General features: G+C 37.2%; 3 protein-coding genes across 5 annotated transcripts; all 3 read left to right on the plus strand.

The window, feature by feature from the left end:
* Positions 1-1,684: 1,684 nt before the first annotated feature.
* Positions 1,685-9,085, plus strand: LOC103858761. Its single transcript, XM_009136181.3, has 27 exons — positions 1,685-1,945; positions 2,026-2,257; positions 2,334-2,422; positions 2,843-2,956; positions 3,031-3,177; positions 3,368-4,020; positions 4,121-4,245; positions 4,325-4,416; positions 4,805-5,027; positions 5,101-5,167; positions 5,248-5,396; positions 5,466-5,536; positions 5,612-5,785; positions 5,869-5,940; positions 6,012-6,113; positions 6,189-6,278; positions 6,372-6,447; positions 6,530-6,626; positions 6,709-6,778; positions 6,861-7,040; positions 7,128-7,250; positions 7,611-7,694; positions 7,783-7,967; positions 8,049-8,187; positions 8,264-8,323; positions 8,547-8,651; positions 8,737-9,085. Exons 1-27 carry the CDS (start codon positions 1,814-1,816, stop codon positions 8,848-8,850), a joined length of 3,765 nt encoding a protein of 1,254 aa, XP_009134429.1. The 5' UTR covers positions 1,685-1,813; the 3' UTR covers positions 8,851-9,085.
* A 1,757-nt stretch (positions 9,086-10,842) lies between these two features.
* Positions 10,843-13,189, plus strand: LOC103858762 (co-chaperone protein p23-1). Of its 3 annotated transcripts, XM_033286205.1 has the most exons (7): positions 11,066-11,243; positions 11,919-12,105; positions 12,169-12,325; positions 12,422-12,468; positions 12,566-12,590; positions 12,645-12,716; positions 12,870-13,189. In XM_033286205.1, the coding sequence occupies exons 1-7, from the start codon at positions 11,152-11,154 to the stop codon at positions 12,953-12,955; spliced, it is 666 nt and encodes a 221-aa protein (XP_033142096.1). In that variant the 5' UTR covers positions 11,066-11,151; the 3' UTR covers positions 12,956-13,189. The 3 variants fall into 3 exon arrangements, with proteins under 3 accessions (XP_009134431.1, XP_033142096.1, XP_009134430.1); XM_009136183.3 differs by lacking the exon at positions 11,066-11,243 and adding an exon at positions 10,843-11,024 and having other exon boundaries at positions 12,566-12,716; XM_009136182.3 differs by having other exon boundaries at positions 11,079-11,243; positions 12,566-12,716.
* LOC103858763 (L-type lectin-domain containing receptor kinase IV.4) lies at positions 13,003-17,625 on the plus strand. The gene is made up of 2 exons (XM_009136184.3): positions 13,003-13,216; positions 13,304-17,625. Exon 2 carries the CDS (start codon positions 15,444-15,446, stop codon positions 17,481-17,483), a length of 2,040 nt encoding a protein of 679 aa, XP_009134432.1. The 5' UTR covers positions 13,003-13,216; positions 13,304-15,443; the 3' UTR covers positions 17,484-17,625.
* Positions 17,626-18,249: the final 624 nt, after the last annotated feature.

Below are 18,249 nucleotides of genomic sequence, written 5' to 3' on the forward strand. Positions count from 1 at the left end.
GAAGCCGGTAGTTTCGAGTAGTATTAGTTTTCCGGGAGGTGGAGGCTTATAGAGCTCCATCGACGCCGACTTTGTCACCGGGAGGCGGAGGCTTCCTTTGCTCCGCTGTCGCCGGCTCTTGTCTCCGGGGCGTGAAGGTTGCTCTGTGCCTTGCGCCGCCGGCTAAGTGGTCTTTTTATATCCGTTTTTTAGGTTTATCTTTTAGTCTCTAGCGATGTCGGGTTGGTTTGGCCGGTGGAGCTCTCGTCGGAGGATGATAGACGCTCCCCGGTGGTAACTGGGTGATGGTTTGCGCTACGCTTTCTAGTCGGTGGTGGTGTTTTAATTGTGACGGATTAGCTCTCCTCTGCGATTGATGCTATCCGAGTTTAGAATCGCTGTCTTGAGGGTGTTAGCGGTGAAGATGGTGGAGCTATTGAGCTTGTGGGTGTACCGGTGGTTAGATCATGGGAGATGGCACCGGGGTCTCGATTGTTGCGGTTTCCGGCGTGGTTCGAAGCGGTTGAGCGTGAGTGATGCGCCTCCGTTTTGGGAGTTAGGGTTTCCGTTTTCTTTTGGGCTTTTGGGCCTTTGTTTGTGTGGAGTTGGGTTGTCCCTTGTGGTTTGGGCTGTGTAATGGTTGGGCTTGGCCCTTATTTTAAATAAAATTTCTGATGGAAAAAAAAAATACGTGTATCTATGTTTATATAATGGTCTAGTATGCTTAGATAGATTAAAAGAAAAAGTTTTGACTACACTGATTCATTGTGTTTATGTGGTAAAGTAAAAAGGTTTGACTTAGTGGAGTCAATCTCCAGAAAAAGCAAGTAGAAGAATCTTACCTTCTTATCTGTCTAAATAAATGCAACGTATTGCACAGGTGGATCTAACTCTCCGTTTCTTCTTGAAGAAACTAGTAAAAAGCGAATTATTAGTTTCTATAAGTAAATAATAAAAAAAAAATCCATTATAAAAATACAATTACCATACTACCCGATTTGTAATGACTTTGTGATGTAGAAATCATAGCCATCGACTACTTTAAACAGTAAATTTATAATAATATTAACTTATAATTTAAAATATTTAACTAAAAATATAATTCTTTCAAATAATTCATTTTAAGTTTTTGTCACAAAATAATCATACAAATGATCAAAATACTCTTTTTTTTATTTTAAAATTTGAAATTTTTATTTTTTTAAATTTGAAACCATATCCCAAAACCCCACCAATTAACTATAAATTTTAAGTTTAAATTAGTTAATCCTAAAGTTTTTTATTTTTTAATAAAATTTATTTTGATTATTTTTTTCATTAAAAACTATTTTTGCGAAAATAAACTAAAAAAACTATCATATGGATTTTTCGAACTAAAATCAGTTATACTTTTTTTCTGTCAACAAATTAGCTATACTTAAAATTCGTAAAACTGTTGAGCTACACTTTAGCCTTATTATTTTATTAAAACGACGTTTATTTAATTGGAAAAACAGATATACAACACCAACCACACAAAATGAATATGGAATAAGTTTTAAATTTTTCTCTTACATTGAAATGATAATTGAACGTGTATATATAGGAATGGAAAACATTAAATTTAAAATGTGGATATAAGACGGTCAAGTTATTTTTATATTTGACCAGTAATGTAATTTAACGCACAAACACATAATAATACATAGAATAAAGCTGCAGGTTATATAAATTGACCTTAGGAGTAATCATTTACACGAAGTCTCTCTGATTATTTTTATTTTCTCGATTTCGTCTCTATCCTTCTCCTTTCTCTCTATCGGGAACAAGAGAGGTTGAGAAAAAATCGTGAGATATGGTTGAGACGAGACGCAGCTCATCCGCTTCCAAGCGTTTCTGTTCTTCTTCTTCCTCCCCTGAACCGTCGTCGTCATCTCCTCGCCCCACCAAGCGATCTAAGGTCAAGATCGATGCTGCTATTGAATCTGTACGTAGCTCTTGTTCCGAATCTGAGTTTTTTTTTTTTTGTTTTTTTTTAATTTCGAATCTGATGTTTTGATAACCTAGGCGGCGGCGGCGGAACCGGCGGGGTCTTCGTCGGCGAGCGAGGTTCCGGTTGAGAATCAAGGGCCGGTTTCGGATCCTGGATCGGAGTCTGGGGAGCCGGAGCTTGGATCCTCTGATCCGCAAGGTGTGGATGCGGAGAAGCCTGTTTTGACTGATGTGCCTGTGATGGAGATCTCTCCTGAAGCCGACGCTAACCCTGAAGCTGATGTCTTGGCGACACCTGCAATAGCAGGTTTGATGTTCGGTCTCATGCTTTTGTCTGTTTAAGAAAGAATTATCCTTTTCGAATGTTTTAATTGTGGATTTAGGTGAAGTGGTGGCGGATGGTGAGAAGTCGAAGGCCGGGAAGAAGCGAGCTAAGGCTCCATGGGCGAAGCTACTTTCTCAGTATTCTCAGGTGTGTCAAGTTTAGTTTCTTCGTGATTGTTTTTTTTTTTGATCTACTGGTCTTTACGGTTTAGCAGTGTGCAGTTCGTGTAATAATTTTAGTAAAGTTTTGGTCTTTCAGTTCAATTTTCTGCATGTCCGGTTCTTTTATATTTTTTCCGACAGAAGTATGTTGTTTTGTCTGAGACTTTTCTGGTCTACAAGTCTGCCAGTAAAAGTTTAGCAGTATGTAGTTCGTGTAATATTTTGAGTAAAAGTTTGGTCTTTCAGTTCTTGCCGAACGAGTTTAGTTGTCTTCATGTCTGGTTCTTTTATTTTTTTTCGGACAGAAGTCTGTTGTTATGTTTGGGACTCTTTTTATACTTTTTTTTTCTGGACTACGATACTTCTGTTTCTAACTGTCCCAATGCTTGTTTCTCTGTAATTTCAGAACCCACACCGTATCATGAGGGGCCCTGTGTTTACTGTTGGACGCCGAGGATGTGATTTATCTATCAAAGACCAATCTATGCCCAGCACCCTGTGTGAGCTGAAGCAGTCTGATGTAAGGACATCTTAGTTCCCCCTTTTTTTTTTTTTTATCTCAGTCTCTTTTTTTCTTACATAATGATTGTGCAGCACGGAGGTCCATCTGTTGCAACATTGGAGATAACAGGGAATGGAGTTGTCGTTCAGGTGAATGGCAAGTGTTACCAGAAAAGTACTTGTGTTCATCTTCGTGGTGGTGACGAGGTCATCTTCACCAATTTTGGCAGACATGCTTACGTATCCTTTATAAAGTTGTGTGAAAATTTATTATATTCGCTTTTATGCTATCTATAATGTTCTTGTCAAGACATTCCAAACTCGGGTAGGCAGATCAGGTAGTGTGGTAATCAGTCCACTCGAATCAGCCGATAGGGCATATAAAAAAATTCAATGGTTTCTGGGTAACTTTTCTTTAACGGATTTCTAGATATTTCAACCTCTTAAAGATGAAAATCTAGCTGCTGCTCCTGATAGAGCTTCTTCAGTGAGTGTATGTGAAGCTAGAGGTGCACCTCTGAAAGGAGTCCACGTTGAGACAAGAGCAGGAGACTCCTCAGCTGCTGATGGAGCCTCTATACTAGCATCTCTGTCAAAGTACCGCAACTTCCATCTCCTACCACCAATTGCTAAATCTGCTAAAAAGCAGCAAAATCAGGAGGCTCCTGTGGTACCTTCCAGCTGCAACGATTGCGTCTCAGATACCGAGATGAACGATGCTGATAGTAACAATGATCATGCTGATATTGCTTCTGTGGAGAAAACTGCTGATGCTAACGAGAATCTGAATGCCGATGGGAGTGGATTGGATCCTTTTCAAGAAGCTGCTGATGGAAATGCTCCTGGTTCTGGTTATGAGATTAGACCAATCTTGCGCCTCCTCGGGGAACCTTCTTCAGTTGATATAAGGGGCATCTCCAAACTGCTGGATGAGAGAAGAGAAGTGCGAGAACTCCTTAAGGAATATGATCTTTCATCTACCATATCAACTAGACGCCAGGCGTTTAATGATAGCCTGCGAGAAGGAGTACTCAGTGGTCAAGATATAGATGTTTCTTTGGAGGACTTCCCATATTTTCTAAGGTCTGGCTGCTATATACATTATGTTATATCTCTACCATATATTTGCGTTTTGATGGTTTTGATGATTTATAGCCTAAACAATTTCTGAATTTTTCCTCAGTGCTACGACAAAGGATGTTTTGATAGCGTCGATGTATGTCCATATGGAGGGTGGAAGTAAGTTTGCAAAGTATGCATCAGACTTGTCTACTACATGTCCGCGTATCTTGCTCTCTGGACCAGCAGGTAATGAGGCTTTACTATTAGTACTTGGTTTGAGATGCCTATTATTCTAACAACGTTTCACCTTATGAATTGTATTTAGGATCTGAGATATATCAGGAAATGTTGGCGAAAGCGCTTGCAAAAAGGTTTGGGGCCAAATTGATGATCGTTGACTCTCTTTTGTTGCCCGGGGTAATATTCCCTTCTTCCCTTTACTTTCTCTTTAAAGTTGTTTTAGTTGTTAAAATATTTCATGTCAAGTTGGTTATTATTGGATAGAAGATTTTTGATCCAAAAGCTACACTTTTAAATAAAAAAACAGAATTTAATACATCAATTGTCTAGATTAGATAATTTATAATATTAACTATAATTTATATCTAATTTAAGATTTTTTAAATGTTTTTTTAAAAGTTGGATGCATATTAGTCCGGGTCTTCATCTAGTTATTAAAATATTTCAATGTCAAGTTTGTATTAAGCGGTATTACTGACTTTTGTTCCCAAATAGCTTAAGATGTTATATCTGTCACAGTAGTGTTTATCTGTCATTGATTTGTGTTGTTTCTGGATGGCTATAGGGATCACCCGCAAAGGAAGCCGAATCTTCTAAAGACGGTTCTAGGCGTGAAAGGCTCTCTATGCTTGCTAAGCGAGCTGTTCAGGCCGCACAAGCATTGCAGCATAAGAAACCAACTTCAAGTGTAGACGCTGATATAACAGGTGGCTCAACATTGAGTTCCCAAGCTTTACCAAAGCAAGAAGTGTCAACAGCAACTTCTAAAAGTTACATATTTAAAGCAGGCATGTTGCTTTTAACATTCTTTGGTGTACCAATCTTCATCTGTTACTGAACCTGCGTTTTTCTCATTTTTAGGTGACCGAGTAAAGTATGTAGGTCCTTCATCTTCTGCTATTTCTTCTCTTCAAGGCCCACCCCTTAGGTATTGTTTACGATTTTTTCGAAGTCTTTCACAGATTCAAAACTCAGTGCTAACACTTCTCTTTGGTATTTGATTAATAGGGGACCGAGCATTGGTTTCCAGGGAAAAGTACTCCTTGCATTTGAAGACAACTGCTCATCAAAAGTGGGGATTAGATTCGATAGGCCTGTACCAGATGGCAATGATCTTGGTGGCCTGTGTGAAGAAGACCATGGCTTTTTCTGTGCTGGTATGCTATTTCCAACTTTGGCCCATTAAAGAACATATTATTTTTACTAATATCATTCTGTGTTTGCAGCTACCTCACTTCGGTTAGATGGTTCTTCCAGTGATGATGCTGACAAACTCGCCGTTAATGAAGTCTTTGAGGTATACTTTACTCTCTTAAGTCATGTGGAGTACTACTACTCTATCTACTTGTTGACCACTTGACTCATATTATAGGTCGCACTTAGTGAGAGTGAAGGAGGGTCATTAATACTGTTCCTGAAAGATATTGAGAAGTCTCTTGTTGGGAACAGTGATGTGTATGCAACCTTGAAGAGCAAGTTTGAGAATTTACCGGAAAATATTGTTGTCATGGCCTCACAAACCCAGTTGGACAGCCGAAAAGAGAAAGTAGGAAACTCATTTAAAATCTTCTGTGCTTCTACTTTGTTTTATCTGTACAGTTAACTAAATTTTTATTGTTATTTTTTCAGTCCCATCCTGGAGGTTTCTTGTTTACCAAGTTTGGGGGCAACCAGACAGCATTACTAGACCTTGCATTCCCGGTATGGACCTAACTTAACTTCGCTTTGTATCTTTTTGAGAGGTTGAAACTGATTTTGAGATCATCTTGCAGGATAATTTTAGTAAACTGCATGATAGGAGCAAAGAAACGCCTAAATCAATGAAACAAATAACTCGGCTGTTTCCTAACAAAGTCGCCATCCAGTTGCCTCAGGTCTGAACCTTCTTCTTACTTTGGTACATTTGTTATTTTTTGTTTTCATTATCTTATGCTCTCAAGACATAATAGGATGAGGCTTTGCTCTCGGATTGGAAGGAGAAGCTGGACCGTGACACAGAGCTTTTGAAGGTTCAGGCTAATATAACAAGCATCCTATCTGTGAGTATCTTCTCAACAAGTCCTTCAGCTATCTAACCGTTCCTAGCTTCTTCTTTTTTTTTGTTAATGTTTTTTGTTAATAAATTCCCACAGGTCCTCACTAAAAATCGTCTGGATTGTCCTGACCTTGGAACCTTGTCCATCAAAGATCAAACCCTTCCATCTGAAAGTAGGCCACTTAATATACCTTATTTTTTTATGATTTGATCCTACTCCTTGGTACTAAACAATTACTGATGTATGTGTTCTAGGTGTTGAGAAAGTGGTTGGCTGGGCTTTGAGCCACCATCTTATGAACTGCGCAGAACCTACAGTTAAAGACAACAAGCTTGTTATCTCAGCAGAAAGGTAAGCATCCTTGTTTATACTGAAACACTGTAGCTAAAATCCAGCTTAGATTTTGCAAATAACACTTTGGCATGTGTTGCAGCATTACATATGGCCTGCAGATGTTACATGGCGTTCAAGATGAAAACAAGAGTCTGAAGAAATCCCTCAAGGTATTATTATGGAACTTCATATCTTTTCTTCTAAGTTAGTAAGTTACGGATCTAAGAGTTGTTCTTTGCTATGCTGTTTCAGGATGTTGTGACAGAGAACGAATTTGAGAAAAAACTCTTATCAGATGTCATTCCCCCTAGCGATATAGGTGTGTCCTTTGATGATATTGGGGCTCTAGAGAATGTGAAAGACACACTGAAGGAGTTGGTGATGCTTCCTCTTCAAAGACCTGAGTTATTTGACAAAGGCCAGCTAACTAAGGTACCTTTCATCGCTTTACATTTGCAGTTATGTTTGTTTCTCTCTTTTTTTCTGGAAGTTTAATATGTAAATTCCGTTTTACTGCAGCCTACGAAAGGTATCCTGTTGTTTGGACCTCCTGGTACTGGGAAGACGATGCTGGCAAAGGCAGTAGCTACTGAAGCTGGCGCAAACTTCATTAATATCTCAATGTCCAGCATTACTTCAAAGGTAACTCTCCAACAGTGGTCTGAATCTTTGTCTATGCTTTCTTTTGAAAATAACTAGTCTGATCCGCGTGAATATATATATATATATATATATATTTTTTTTTTTTTAGTATCATATTTAAATTATGTTTGCTTACGATTTAAATTTCAACATTTTATAGTTGGTAACAGAATAGATGAAATTGTACTATTTATATGTTAACAAAGACAGAAATAATCTTTAGTGCATATATATTTAGTTTAATTTGTTAAATTACTAATGAGTTGGTGCAACTACAATAACTTTGTACATTAGATTTTATAGAATGACTAGTTTAATAGAGTAGATTATTGACCATGTGATATTATGGATGCTTTGCAGTGGTTTGGTGAGGGAGAGAAGTATGTGAAAGCTGTCTTCTCTTTAGCAAGCAAGATCGCTCCAAGTGTCATTTTTGTTGATGAGGTATGTTCTGTTTTGCCTCTTCTTTAGACTAAGCGTTTATGTATTATCTTAATCTCTCTGATGATTGCTGAAAAAACATTATTATTAGGTGGATAGCATGTTGGGAAGACGTGAGAATCCAGGGGAACATGAAGCTATGCGTAAGATGAAGAACGAGTTTATGGTAAACTGGGACGGTTTAAGAACGAAGGATAGAGAACGAGTTCTGGTACTCGCTGCTACCAACAGACCATTTGACCTCGACGAAGCAGTTATCAGACGGCTTCCCCGGAGGTAAACCTACATTGTGTGTCTCTTATGAAAGATGATTCCTCATTTTGTAACTATTGCTGAGTTCATACTTCTATGTTGCAGATTGATGGTGAATCTTCCAGATGCGACGAACAGATCAAAGATCTTGAGCGTTATTCTTTCTAAAGAAGAAATAGCACCTGATGTTGATTTAGAAGCGATTGCTAATATGACAGATGGCTACTCAGGAAGTGACTTAAAGGTCTGTACTCATCTCTCTCATTGAGTCTCAATCTCCTTGGCTTTGTTAAAGCTCACATTCTCTCATTTGGTTGCAGAATCTTTGTGTAACTGCGGCGCATCTTCCAATTCGAGAGATACTGGAGAAAGAAAAGAAGGTTAGGTTTCCAACTTAGTGCATTTACCACTGTTCTAAACATCAGTGCCGGCAAATCAGACTTGAACGAAATAACGTTTTTAGAAAAATTGTTATAGGCGTCCGCCTAAACAATAATCCTTTATACAACACCAAATGCCTAGCGTTTTTTTGAACATTGACATTTACTTGCAAAACTCATCAACTCATCCTTATCTATATACTGACTGTTGTTTTGACTTTAGGAAAAAACTGCAGCTGAGGCTGAGAACCGTCCAACGCCTCCATTGTATAGCTGCACAGACATCCGTTCACTGACGATGGCAGATTTCAAGGCTGCACATGAACAGGTAGCTCGAAAAATAACAATTGTTTTGTGTGCATTGTGTTTATATAGATGGAAAAAGGACTAAATGATCTTTAATACATGTATAGGTATGTGCTAGTGTGTCTACGGACTCATCGAACATGAACGAGCTTCAGCAATGGAACGAGCTGTATGGAGAAGGAGGATCAAGGAAGAAGACGTCCTTGAGCTACTTTATGTAGAAGAGACAGAGTGAGAGGAGAGAGATTTGTTGGTTTTTAATCTCATTTTGGTCCTTTCTTTAATTTATAAAAATTTATGTACAGAAGAGAGAAAAGAGTGTTGTTCGGTTTATTGTCTAATTCATTTTCTTTCTCAACATAAGAAGCTAAAAACATTCGCTGTATAATCTAATACATGCGTATGTATAGAGGTTCGGATATTTTAAGGATACAAACATACTTCTTGCTTACTTTATTTAATCAGGCAGATCTTAAAGACCTAATCTCAACTCTGGGAGATAACCGTGGTGAATGTTCGATCATCCGTAGCTACAGAATCAGCAAAAGGGATTCGGTTAGTCCATTACGAGTCCGTGCAAGTCTAGCATCCCGAGCATGCAGATAGTCTGTGATGTTAGAATGTGTCGAGACACATCTTCTGTTTCCGCACAAAGAATCAAATTTTTAGTCTTTTGGGATTTTGTGCAGATTACATGATTAACATTTGAAGGACCCTCCATTATAACTACGTTTTGTAAATATAAAATTTGACCCTGTTCTATTATTTTCTTGGTCAGTGGTCACAAGTCACAACAGGTCGTTAATCTACCATCTACATTTGGCTACGTATGACTAGGAAATGATAAATTGAATTAAACCATATCTTGACAAGAATATCAAAATCAGTGATCGTTCTTAGCAAACAAGAATTTGGTTGGATTTCAAAATCAGTTATACAATACCATAAACTAATAAACTTCCTTTACTTTTACTCACTGGTAAGTGGTATAACTAATTGACGTAGTGATTAAAACTCCTGAATTATATATTATAAAATTTAGGAAATTACAGTTTTAAACTTTTTGTGGGTATCGAATGGGTTATCCACGTCTAAATAAGCTTGTCCAAATAAATATTTTTTTGGATATTGATGGTTTTAGTTCAAAAGTATCAGGTAACCAAACTTAAAAAGAACCATGATCAGATTCACTAGATCAATATCTATCTATCTATACTATTATTTGCGAAGTAAATTTTTGCTATAAATTAATAAGTTATCATAATTTCAACATTATTAAAATTTTAAGTTTTAACTGTATAAATAATTTGATGTTTTATTTAAACTTCTTAAAAACATAAATAATAAATTATAATACTGGATTTTGAATTAATAAGACATAAATTAATAAGTATTTGTAAGAAAATTATACTAACATATGCGACCAAAGTAATAAACTGAAATGTCAATTAGAAATATCAAAACAGATTGTACATGTACAATTGACATTTTTTTGCCATTGATAATTTTCTCCAAAAACGATTTTTACATATTATTTGGGCCGTTCATTCATCAACTGATTCGTCTCATTTCTTTTATTCTGAAAATGGATTTAGCCTATTTAACTTGTTTTGTATATGTGTTTTTTTTTCATGATCGATCTATTATATTTTATACATAGAGTATCCATGGATAATGTCTATTTGATCTTAAACCATTTATGATGGTTACTTTTTCTTTAAAATTAATAATTCAATGAAAATGTTAAGTTATATTCTAATGATCTTCTATTTTAATGGATAAATAGATTGATGAACAAAAATAAATGAGCTATTATATTTATGCAGTAAATTCATTTTTACTCTATTATAAATTAAAAAATAGAACATAATTGGACATTTATTTTAAAGTGATAAATAGAGTATTATTATTCATTAGAAATGTTATTGAAGGTGTTTTTCTATAAAATAAAGTTCAGTGAAATGATTTATAACCCAAAAACCTCCTGAATTCCTAATCAGTAAAAATCTCCCTAATCTTACATTAAAATTTAATTTTTATTCTGTTTTATTTGAAAGTAACCTGAAATTTTGGCCTAAATAAAGTAGCTCAGTACTCAGTAGTGCTTTCAGAAACCAGTCCACTCAAACCCTAAACTGAAACCATTCATCTTAACCGTTAAATCTTTAAAGGCTGGGTCTTTTAATCATCACCGTTGATTTGACCTGACCCTCCTTATGTTTTGTACACTAGCTCGTACATGATAATCACAATCTAGGTAAGAGAAGGTCTTTCTCTGTCAATTGAAGAAACGAAGTTAAAAATCTAATCTTTGCGTCACCGTCTGAGTTTCTACTCTCTTCTCTCTAGGCTTCTTCTTCTTCTTCTTCTTCTACAAGCTTCCGCTAAACATGAGGTAAACAATATTCCTTTCATTGGATCTCTCCCTCACTCTTCCGTTTAACGAATCGTCTTCTCGGATTGATTCGTGTGCTTATTGTTTTTGTTGCTTCGCCGCTCACTTCAAGTTACCATTTTTCCTCATGGGTTTGTTTTGTAAACTGAGTTTCTTTATAGTATCGGTGGATTCAAAGCTACCCTTTCACTGGGTTCCTGGGGAACGAAGAAAGTTAAGGTTTTTAATTTGGGTCTAGGGTTTACTGTATTGGGTCCAGAAGTTCTGTATGAATATTTGGTGCATCCATTTCGTCTTTGTTTAATCCTTAATCTTAGAGCAGTTGGGTTTAAGGTTTAAGTTTGTGTTAATGAGGTTTCAGTTTACGGTATTGAATCAAGTGACAGTTACTTACCTTTGTTGGTGGTCTCTGATGTGTGTATATATGTCTGTTGTTTTCTCTTTTGTTATGTTTCCTATGCATTTAGTGTTGAAAGCGATTACTTCCATGTACAATTTTACATTGTTACCATCAATTGTATATGATTTTTTTTTTTAGCCCGAGTCTTAGAGCAGTTGGGTTCAGGGTTTTGGGTTTTAAGTTTATGTTAAAAATTTGTATTAATGAAGTTTCAGCGTACGGTATTGAATCAATTGACAGTTACTTACATGTTTAGTGTCTTTGATGTGTGTTTTCTTTTGTTAAGTTTGCTATCTATGCGTTTGGTCTTTTGCTGAAGTTGCAGACATATTGTTAATAATGAAGTTCCTGTTGTGAGTGTAGATTCAAATGATAGTTACTTCTTATCTGTGTTTGGTGTCTTAGATGTGTATATGTGTTTGGTGTTTTCTCTTTTGTTATGTTTCCTATGTGTTTGGTTCTTGAAAGTGATTGCTTCTCGTGTGTGTTTACAGTCGTCATCCCGAAGTGAAGTGGGCCGAGACCACTGACAAGATTTTCCTCACAGTAGTATTAGCAGATTCGAAGGAGACCAAAGTTAATCTAGACCCAGAAGGAGTTTTCGATTTCTCTGCAAAAGCTGGTCCTGAAAATCATGTTTACGAACTTAAACTCGAGCTTCACGATAAAGTCAACGTTGAGGTGAGATTCTTAGACTAACCCGTTGGCTCCTGTAAGGTTCTAAAACCTTTCTTCCGTTTTCAGGAAAGCAAAATCAACATTGGAGAAAGAAGCATCTTCTGCATAATAGAGAAAGCAGAGCCGGAAAGGTGGGACAAGCTAATCCGTGGAGGGAAAGCGCCGCACTATGTCAAGGTGGATTGGGATAAGTGGGTAGATGAGGACGATGAAGGCAACGCTGGTTAGCATTCATCTTAAAAGCTTATATATCTGTTCTTCTGTACTCTCTCTCTCTAAAGTTATGTTAACTTGTTTGTGCTTTTTTGTCTTAATTCAGGTGCCGGAGATATGGATATGGGAGGAATGGGTGGAATGGATTTCTCGGTTTGTTTCTAGCTTCTGATGTTGTCTGTCTTACTATATATATATAATATATCTAGCTTTGAGAAATGACTCCATGGTCGGTTCTTGCTTCTTGCAGAGCTTGGGTGGAATGGGTGGAATGGGTGGAATGGGTGGAATGGCTGGGCTTGAAGGACTTGGCGGTATGGGTGGACTTGAAGGACTTGGCGGCATGGGTGGTATGGGAGGCATGGGTGGCATGGAAGAGTTTGAAGACAGTGATGATGAAGGTAAGGATTTTTAAAGATCGTTTTGGTTACATCTTATTGATAAGCTGAGAGCATTATGCATTTGAGATTTAAGTAGTCTTGGAAAACATATTCTCGGACTTTGGTGGTTATATTTGTTATATACGTAATGAAATGATTTTCATGGAATTGCAGAAGAAACCGCACAATCTGGAGACAAGAAAGATGGAGCTGTTAAGGAAGCAGAAGAACAAACAACGTCTGGCAAGGAAGACAAGTGAAGACCACTGTTTCAGAGAGGAAACCATATGTGGTACTATTAGCTTTCAGGGTTTATGAAACTCTTTTTGTTTACTTTTCTCTTAAAATGTTGTCACTCTGTTTTGCTTTTATGGATTTGTTTTTCATTGTTGTGGTTTATATGGGTTCCAAGTGATCTTAGACTTGCAGTTTTTGGCAGTGTGACAAATTCTCTTGGCAGTGTGACAGATTCTGAGGAAGCCCTTTCTACTTTATTGCCAAGACTATCATCTATTTAAGAAGTGAGCACAAGTTTTCCAAATTAATCTTTGAAAACTGAATATTAAATAAAACTAAAATAAAAACACCGTTTCTCCTCCATTTTCCAGTCAACTCTTTCTTCTCCTCGTACTAGCACTTCCTGCTTGGTTTGTGTTGGGGAACCGTTGGCCGTGAAAGTTGGTCTGACATGGACTTCTTTATTTCTCCTCGCCTTTTTCCATGGATCTCGTTTTTGTTCTGTTTTTCCTTGCCATGCTTTATGCCTCTCCGGTTTCTTGCCTTGCTTGGCGCCTTTACGGTAACTCGCCATCTCTAATGTTAGCTGATGTGTTTCTTGCAGTCCTGTGGCCAGCCTTTGCCATGTTTATTGTCGTTGCTGTCGAACCTTCTCTACCGTAGCCACTAGATCCCCCTTTGCCCTATGCCTCTCGTCTTATTGTTAACTTTAGGTTACTAAACCGACCTCTGGTTAATAGAGTAGTTGTGCCGTCTGATATAATCTATTAACAAACGCTAAATCAAGTAAGAAGCATGCGAAAATTATGGGATCTTCAACTCCAAAAAGAGGGAATCAAATGGTCGAAGACCTGTTTTGTCTTTGGTTGGTGTTGATGAGGATGAAATGGAAGATGATTTAGGAGCAGATTATTTTAGTTTAGTGGAAGAATTAGAATACTCAAGATCATGATTTTTAATAAGAATTTGAGAGTTTTCGGTTTTCTAGCCATATTTGAGCCAAAAGGTTGCATAGTGCTTTAATGGACTATAAATAAATGAGACATTGCGGTGTTGGGTTTTATCATGTTTGGTCTTTTTGAAGTGTATTTGTGTCTTCTTGGTATTTTAATTTGCTCGGTGTTTGGAGATTTTTTACTGAATTTGGAACAAGTACTGATTCAACAAATGGAGAGGACTGGTATGGAGCTCTCGGGTTGTAAACCTTAGTTACGGTGCTGCCGCAGAAGACAACATGACTACAAAACTGTTGATTTCTTGCGTTTATATCCAATCGAAGCTAGTACTCTATTGCATAAACAACCTTGAAAGCAAAGAAAGGAATTTTCATAAAGTTTGACAGCCAAAGCCTAATATAAATACTCTATAAACTAATAATGTTAGAATTATGACTTTCTATAAATTTATAGATTTATTAATTTATAAAAAAAATTCCTTTTAAGATATTTTTTTATTTTAGAATTTGTATTATAATATAATAAAACAATAGTTGAATTTTCCATATATACATTAATTAAATTTTAAAAATTTGAGTTACACATTGTTTTATTATATTATTTTGATGTATATGAAATATGTTTCATACAATTTATACAAATGAAGTCCATTGTGAATATAAATAAACAATACAAAATTTTGGTTGTACTTATATAAACTATAACTGAATTATTAATTTATTATTTTTAATGAGACCATATATTTACATATGATTTTTCTTAAAAAATTATTATTTTACTATTTTATTGATTTGTATCATATTTTGAATCGGTCCAAGTCAGGACCAAAGAAATATATTACTTTATATTGTTTATTAATTTATGGAATATTAATATATATAAAATTTATATTGTATATATGCATGATAGATAATACGGATACATTATTAACCTAAGCTTAATATTAAAATACTTTTATTTACATTTACATTAAAATACATTGAATTATCTAGCTAATATCACACCTTAAAGCATTTTTCATGCTATCTTTAAAATATTACAAGAAAATGGAATTTTAGAGAGAGGAAGAAATATACCTCCAAGGTATGTCTATAAAATATATGAATGAAATTTTTTTCTATATTTATAGTAAGGATATAATATTACTCTATTTTAGAGGTGTACATTTGAGAAGTTTTTCTTTTCAGAATTCGAAAAGTATAAGAAAGTAGGTGGTGTAAGTTTATAATTGATGGCCCGTAAATAAAACCCAATACGGCAAAGCTCATACGTGCTGATTGTTTTAGACTATTGATCGCTAGAACAAAGTATAAAATCTTCATGAATCAAATCTAACTATGTACAGTTTAGTTTTAAACCTTCACGTCGATAGAACTTCACATTAACATCACATACGACCCTCGAAGTCTTTTGGCGAGACCCTACCGCTGACTCCTAAATCAACGACGAACGTTCTCACACTCTCTGTCCACATAAGTTGTTGCATCTCCTCCTTATAAATATTATGTACAATTATCTAAACCAAAGCAAAAACAAAAAATAAACATAGGGAGCAATGTTCCTCAAACTACTCATCATCGTCTTCTTCTTCTTCTTCTTCTTCTTCAGCATACTCTCGCAATCCCTACAACCTTCATCCCAAAACCTCGAGTTCACCTTCAATGGCTTCTATCCTCCGTTGAGGGACATATCCGTCCAAGGAATTTCCAGCGTCACATCCAAAGGTGTCCTGAAGCTAACCAACTTTACTACCACGGACAGCGGTCACGCCTTCTATAGTAAACAAATCCGGTTCAGAGATTCACCAAACGACACCGTTTCTTCCTTTTCTACAACCTTTGTCTTCGTTATCCGCCCTTTAGTCCCGGGCATTGGCGCTGAGGGCATGGCCTTCGTCATTGCTCCTAACTTTAGCCTCCCAACTGCAGCTCCCAGCAAAGACCTAGGTCTCTCTAACATCATAAACAACGGTAATGATACACATCATGTATTCGCTGTTGAATTTGACACGGTCCAAGATCCCTTAGACGATCCCGACAACAACCATGTCGGAATCGATATCAATAGCTTGAAGTCAGTGAAAACTTCACCGGCTGGGTACTGGTACGATAATGATCAGTTTAAGAAGCTGACTTTGGTGAGTGGTAAGCCAATGCAGGTTTGGGTCGATTACGATGGTCGTACCCATCGGATCAACGTAACGATGGCTCCATTTAGAAAGGAAAAACCTGAAAAAGCGCTTGTATCTATTGTCCGAGATCTATCCTCGGTTCTTTTGCAAGATATGTTCGTAGGTTTCTCGTCTGCTACCGGTACTATTTTGTCGGAACATTTTGTTCTTGGGTGGAGTTTCCGAGTAAAGAGAGAAGCTCCGTTGTTGGACTTATCGAAACTTCCAAAGGTGAAGCAAAGGAGCTGGATGACATGGTTGGCCCTCATGTTTGTCTTCCTCCTTTTATTTACCATCTTTTGTCTCATCCCCTGGTTGGTTATTTGCTCCCCCATATGCCTCGTGCGCTGCATCTTGAGGAGGAGGAGAAAGTTCGCGGAGGAGATTGAAGATTGGGAAACAGAGTTCTCCAAGAACCGTATGAAGTTCAAGGACTTGTACTACGCCACCAAAGGGTTCAAAGATAAGGGCCTTCTCGGAAGAGGGGGCTTTGGGAGCGTTTACAAAGGTGTTATGCCTAAGACGAATAAGGAGATCGCCGTGAAGAGAGTCTCGAACAAATCCCAGCAAGGGTTGAAAGAGTTTGTCGCTGAGATCGCGAGTATTGGTCGAATGAGTCATCGGAACTTGGTCCCTCTCTTGGGTTATTGCCGCCGGAAGGATGATCTTCTTCTGGTGTACGATTACATGCCTAATGGAAGTTTAGACAAGTATTTGCACAGTAGTCCGGAGGTAGCTCTCGACTGGAACCAGAGGATTAAGATCATTAAAGGTGTGGCCTCTGCCTTATTCTTTCTTCACGAGGATTGGGAGCAAGTGGTGATTCACCGTGATGTAAAATCCAGCAACGTCTTGTTAGACTCGGAGCACAATGGGAGACTTGGAGATTTCGGTTTAGCTCGGTTGTGTGGTCACGGTACGGAACCTGACACCACGAACGTCGCAGGAACATGGGGCTATCTAGCCCCCGATCACGTCAGGACAGGACGGGCCACAACCGCTACCGATGTTTTTGCGTTTGGGGTGCTCTTACTAGAAGTGGCGTGCGGGAGACGTCCTATCGAGGTTCAGGACAGCGTGAGTGGTGAGAGGGTGTTTCTCGTTGATTGGGTTTTTCAGTTTTGGATAGACGGAAACATCTTGGGTGCCAAGGATCCAAATCTATGGTATGATTATGAAGTAGGAGAGACCGAAATGGTATTGAAGCTAGGTTTGTTGTGCTCACAGTCTGATCCAGAGAATAGACCAACTATGAGACAGGTGCTACATTATCTTAGGGGAGATGTAATGTTACCAAATCTGTCACCGTCGGACTTGCGTGGAAGCGAGAGATTGTTGGGAATTCCAGAAGTGGGATTTAGTGAATCAAGCTTGTCTACCGGTGGATCTTCGATTACTAACTCTCTACAGTCTGGTGGGAGGTGAGTTGTGAATATCTGTGTGTTTTTCACATTTTCACTTCGTACGTAAAAAGAATTGATCATAAATATATATCTTATGATCAATGTTGTATATTAAACGGTTGGAAAGAATAATTTTACATAATTTGTATGTCCATTTTGCGGTATATTTTCCCTTCTGATTAATGCTACATTACTGTTGTAACATCCCGACCGGAGCTGTGTGGTTCGTACACCGCTGTTTCAACTCATGTTCCCATCCTCGTAAATTTGGAAGGTCCAAAAGACTTGTTTAGTAACTTTTTAATCCCCGTATAATATTTATGTGTTTTAACCTCACTCACATAATATCGGAAATCATTTTTCTATAAATCATATTCTTAAATTATTCTAAATCAAACACATTTAACATTGGATTTTTTCTCTAAACAAGTGTGATAATATTCTTTGAAGCATATCCACGTATATACCATCATTAACTAGAAATCCATTCTACAACTATGTTCTGAACTTTTGACTCCTAGGCTCTTTCAAAATTGTAACGATCAATTATCCGTTTGAGATAGCTTATCCGTTTGCGGATCAGAAATGTCTGTTTTGGTATTGTAACCTCTTTTCTTTTCTAAAGTATTAAAATTATCGAAACAGAGGTAAAAGCTATCTGCATCCGACCAAATAAAATAGGGGTTTTTGCCAAAACTAACCCACAACTTGATTTTAATTCCAAACATATACCCAAACTTGAATCAAATGCAAAACTAACCTAAAAGCCTAGTGAAATTACAGCTCAG

The sequence above is a fragment of the Brassica rapa genome, chromosome A03, assembly GCF_000309985.2.
Source record: "Brassica rapa cultivar Chiifu-401-42 chromosome A03, CAAS_Brap_v3.01, whole genome shotgun sequence".
NCBI classification, from domain to species: domain Eukaryota; kingdom Viridiplantae; phylum Streptophyta; class Magnoliopsida; order Brassicales; family Brassicaceae; genus Brassica; species Brassica rapa.

Bases quoted from the DNA above. Each gene is read 5' to 3' on its own strand.
- LOC103858761 (XM_009136181.3), top strand. From the start codon at position 1,814: ATGGTTGAGACGAGACGCAGCTCATCCGCTTCCAAGCGTTTCTGTTCT. The intron at 5,537-5,611 runs GTATACTTTACT...CTCATATTATAG, and splicing joins CCGTTAATGAAGTCTTTGAG to GTCGCACTTAGTGAGAGTGA. The intron at 6,448-6,529 runs GTAGGCCACTTA...TATGTGTTCTAG, and splicing joins TCAAACCCTTCCATCTGAAA to GTGTTGAGAAAGTGGTTGGC.
- LOC103858762 (XM_009136182.3), top strand. From the start codon at position 11,152: ATGGGTTTGTTTTGTAAACTGAGTTTCTTTATAGTATCGGTGGATTCA. The intron at 12,106-12,168 runs GTGAGATTCTTA...TTCCGTTTTCAG, and splicing joins ACGATAAAGTCAACGTTGAG to GAAAGCAAAATCAACATTGG. The intron at 12,326-12,421 runs GTTAGCATTCAT...GTCTTAATTCAG, and splicing joins GGACGATGAAGGCAACGCTG to GTGCCGGAGATATGGATATG.
- LOC103858763 (XM_009136184.3), top strand. From the start codon at position 15,444: ATGTTCCTCAAACTACTCATCATCGTCTTCTTCTTCTTCTTCTTCTTC.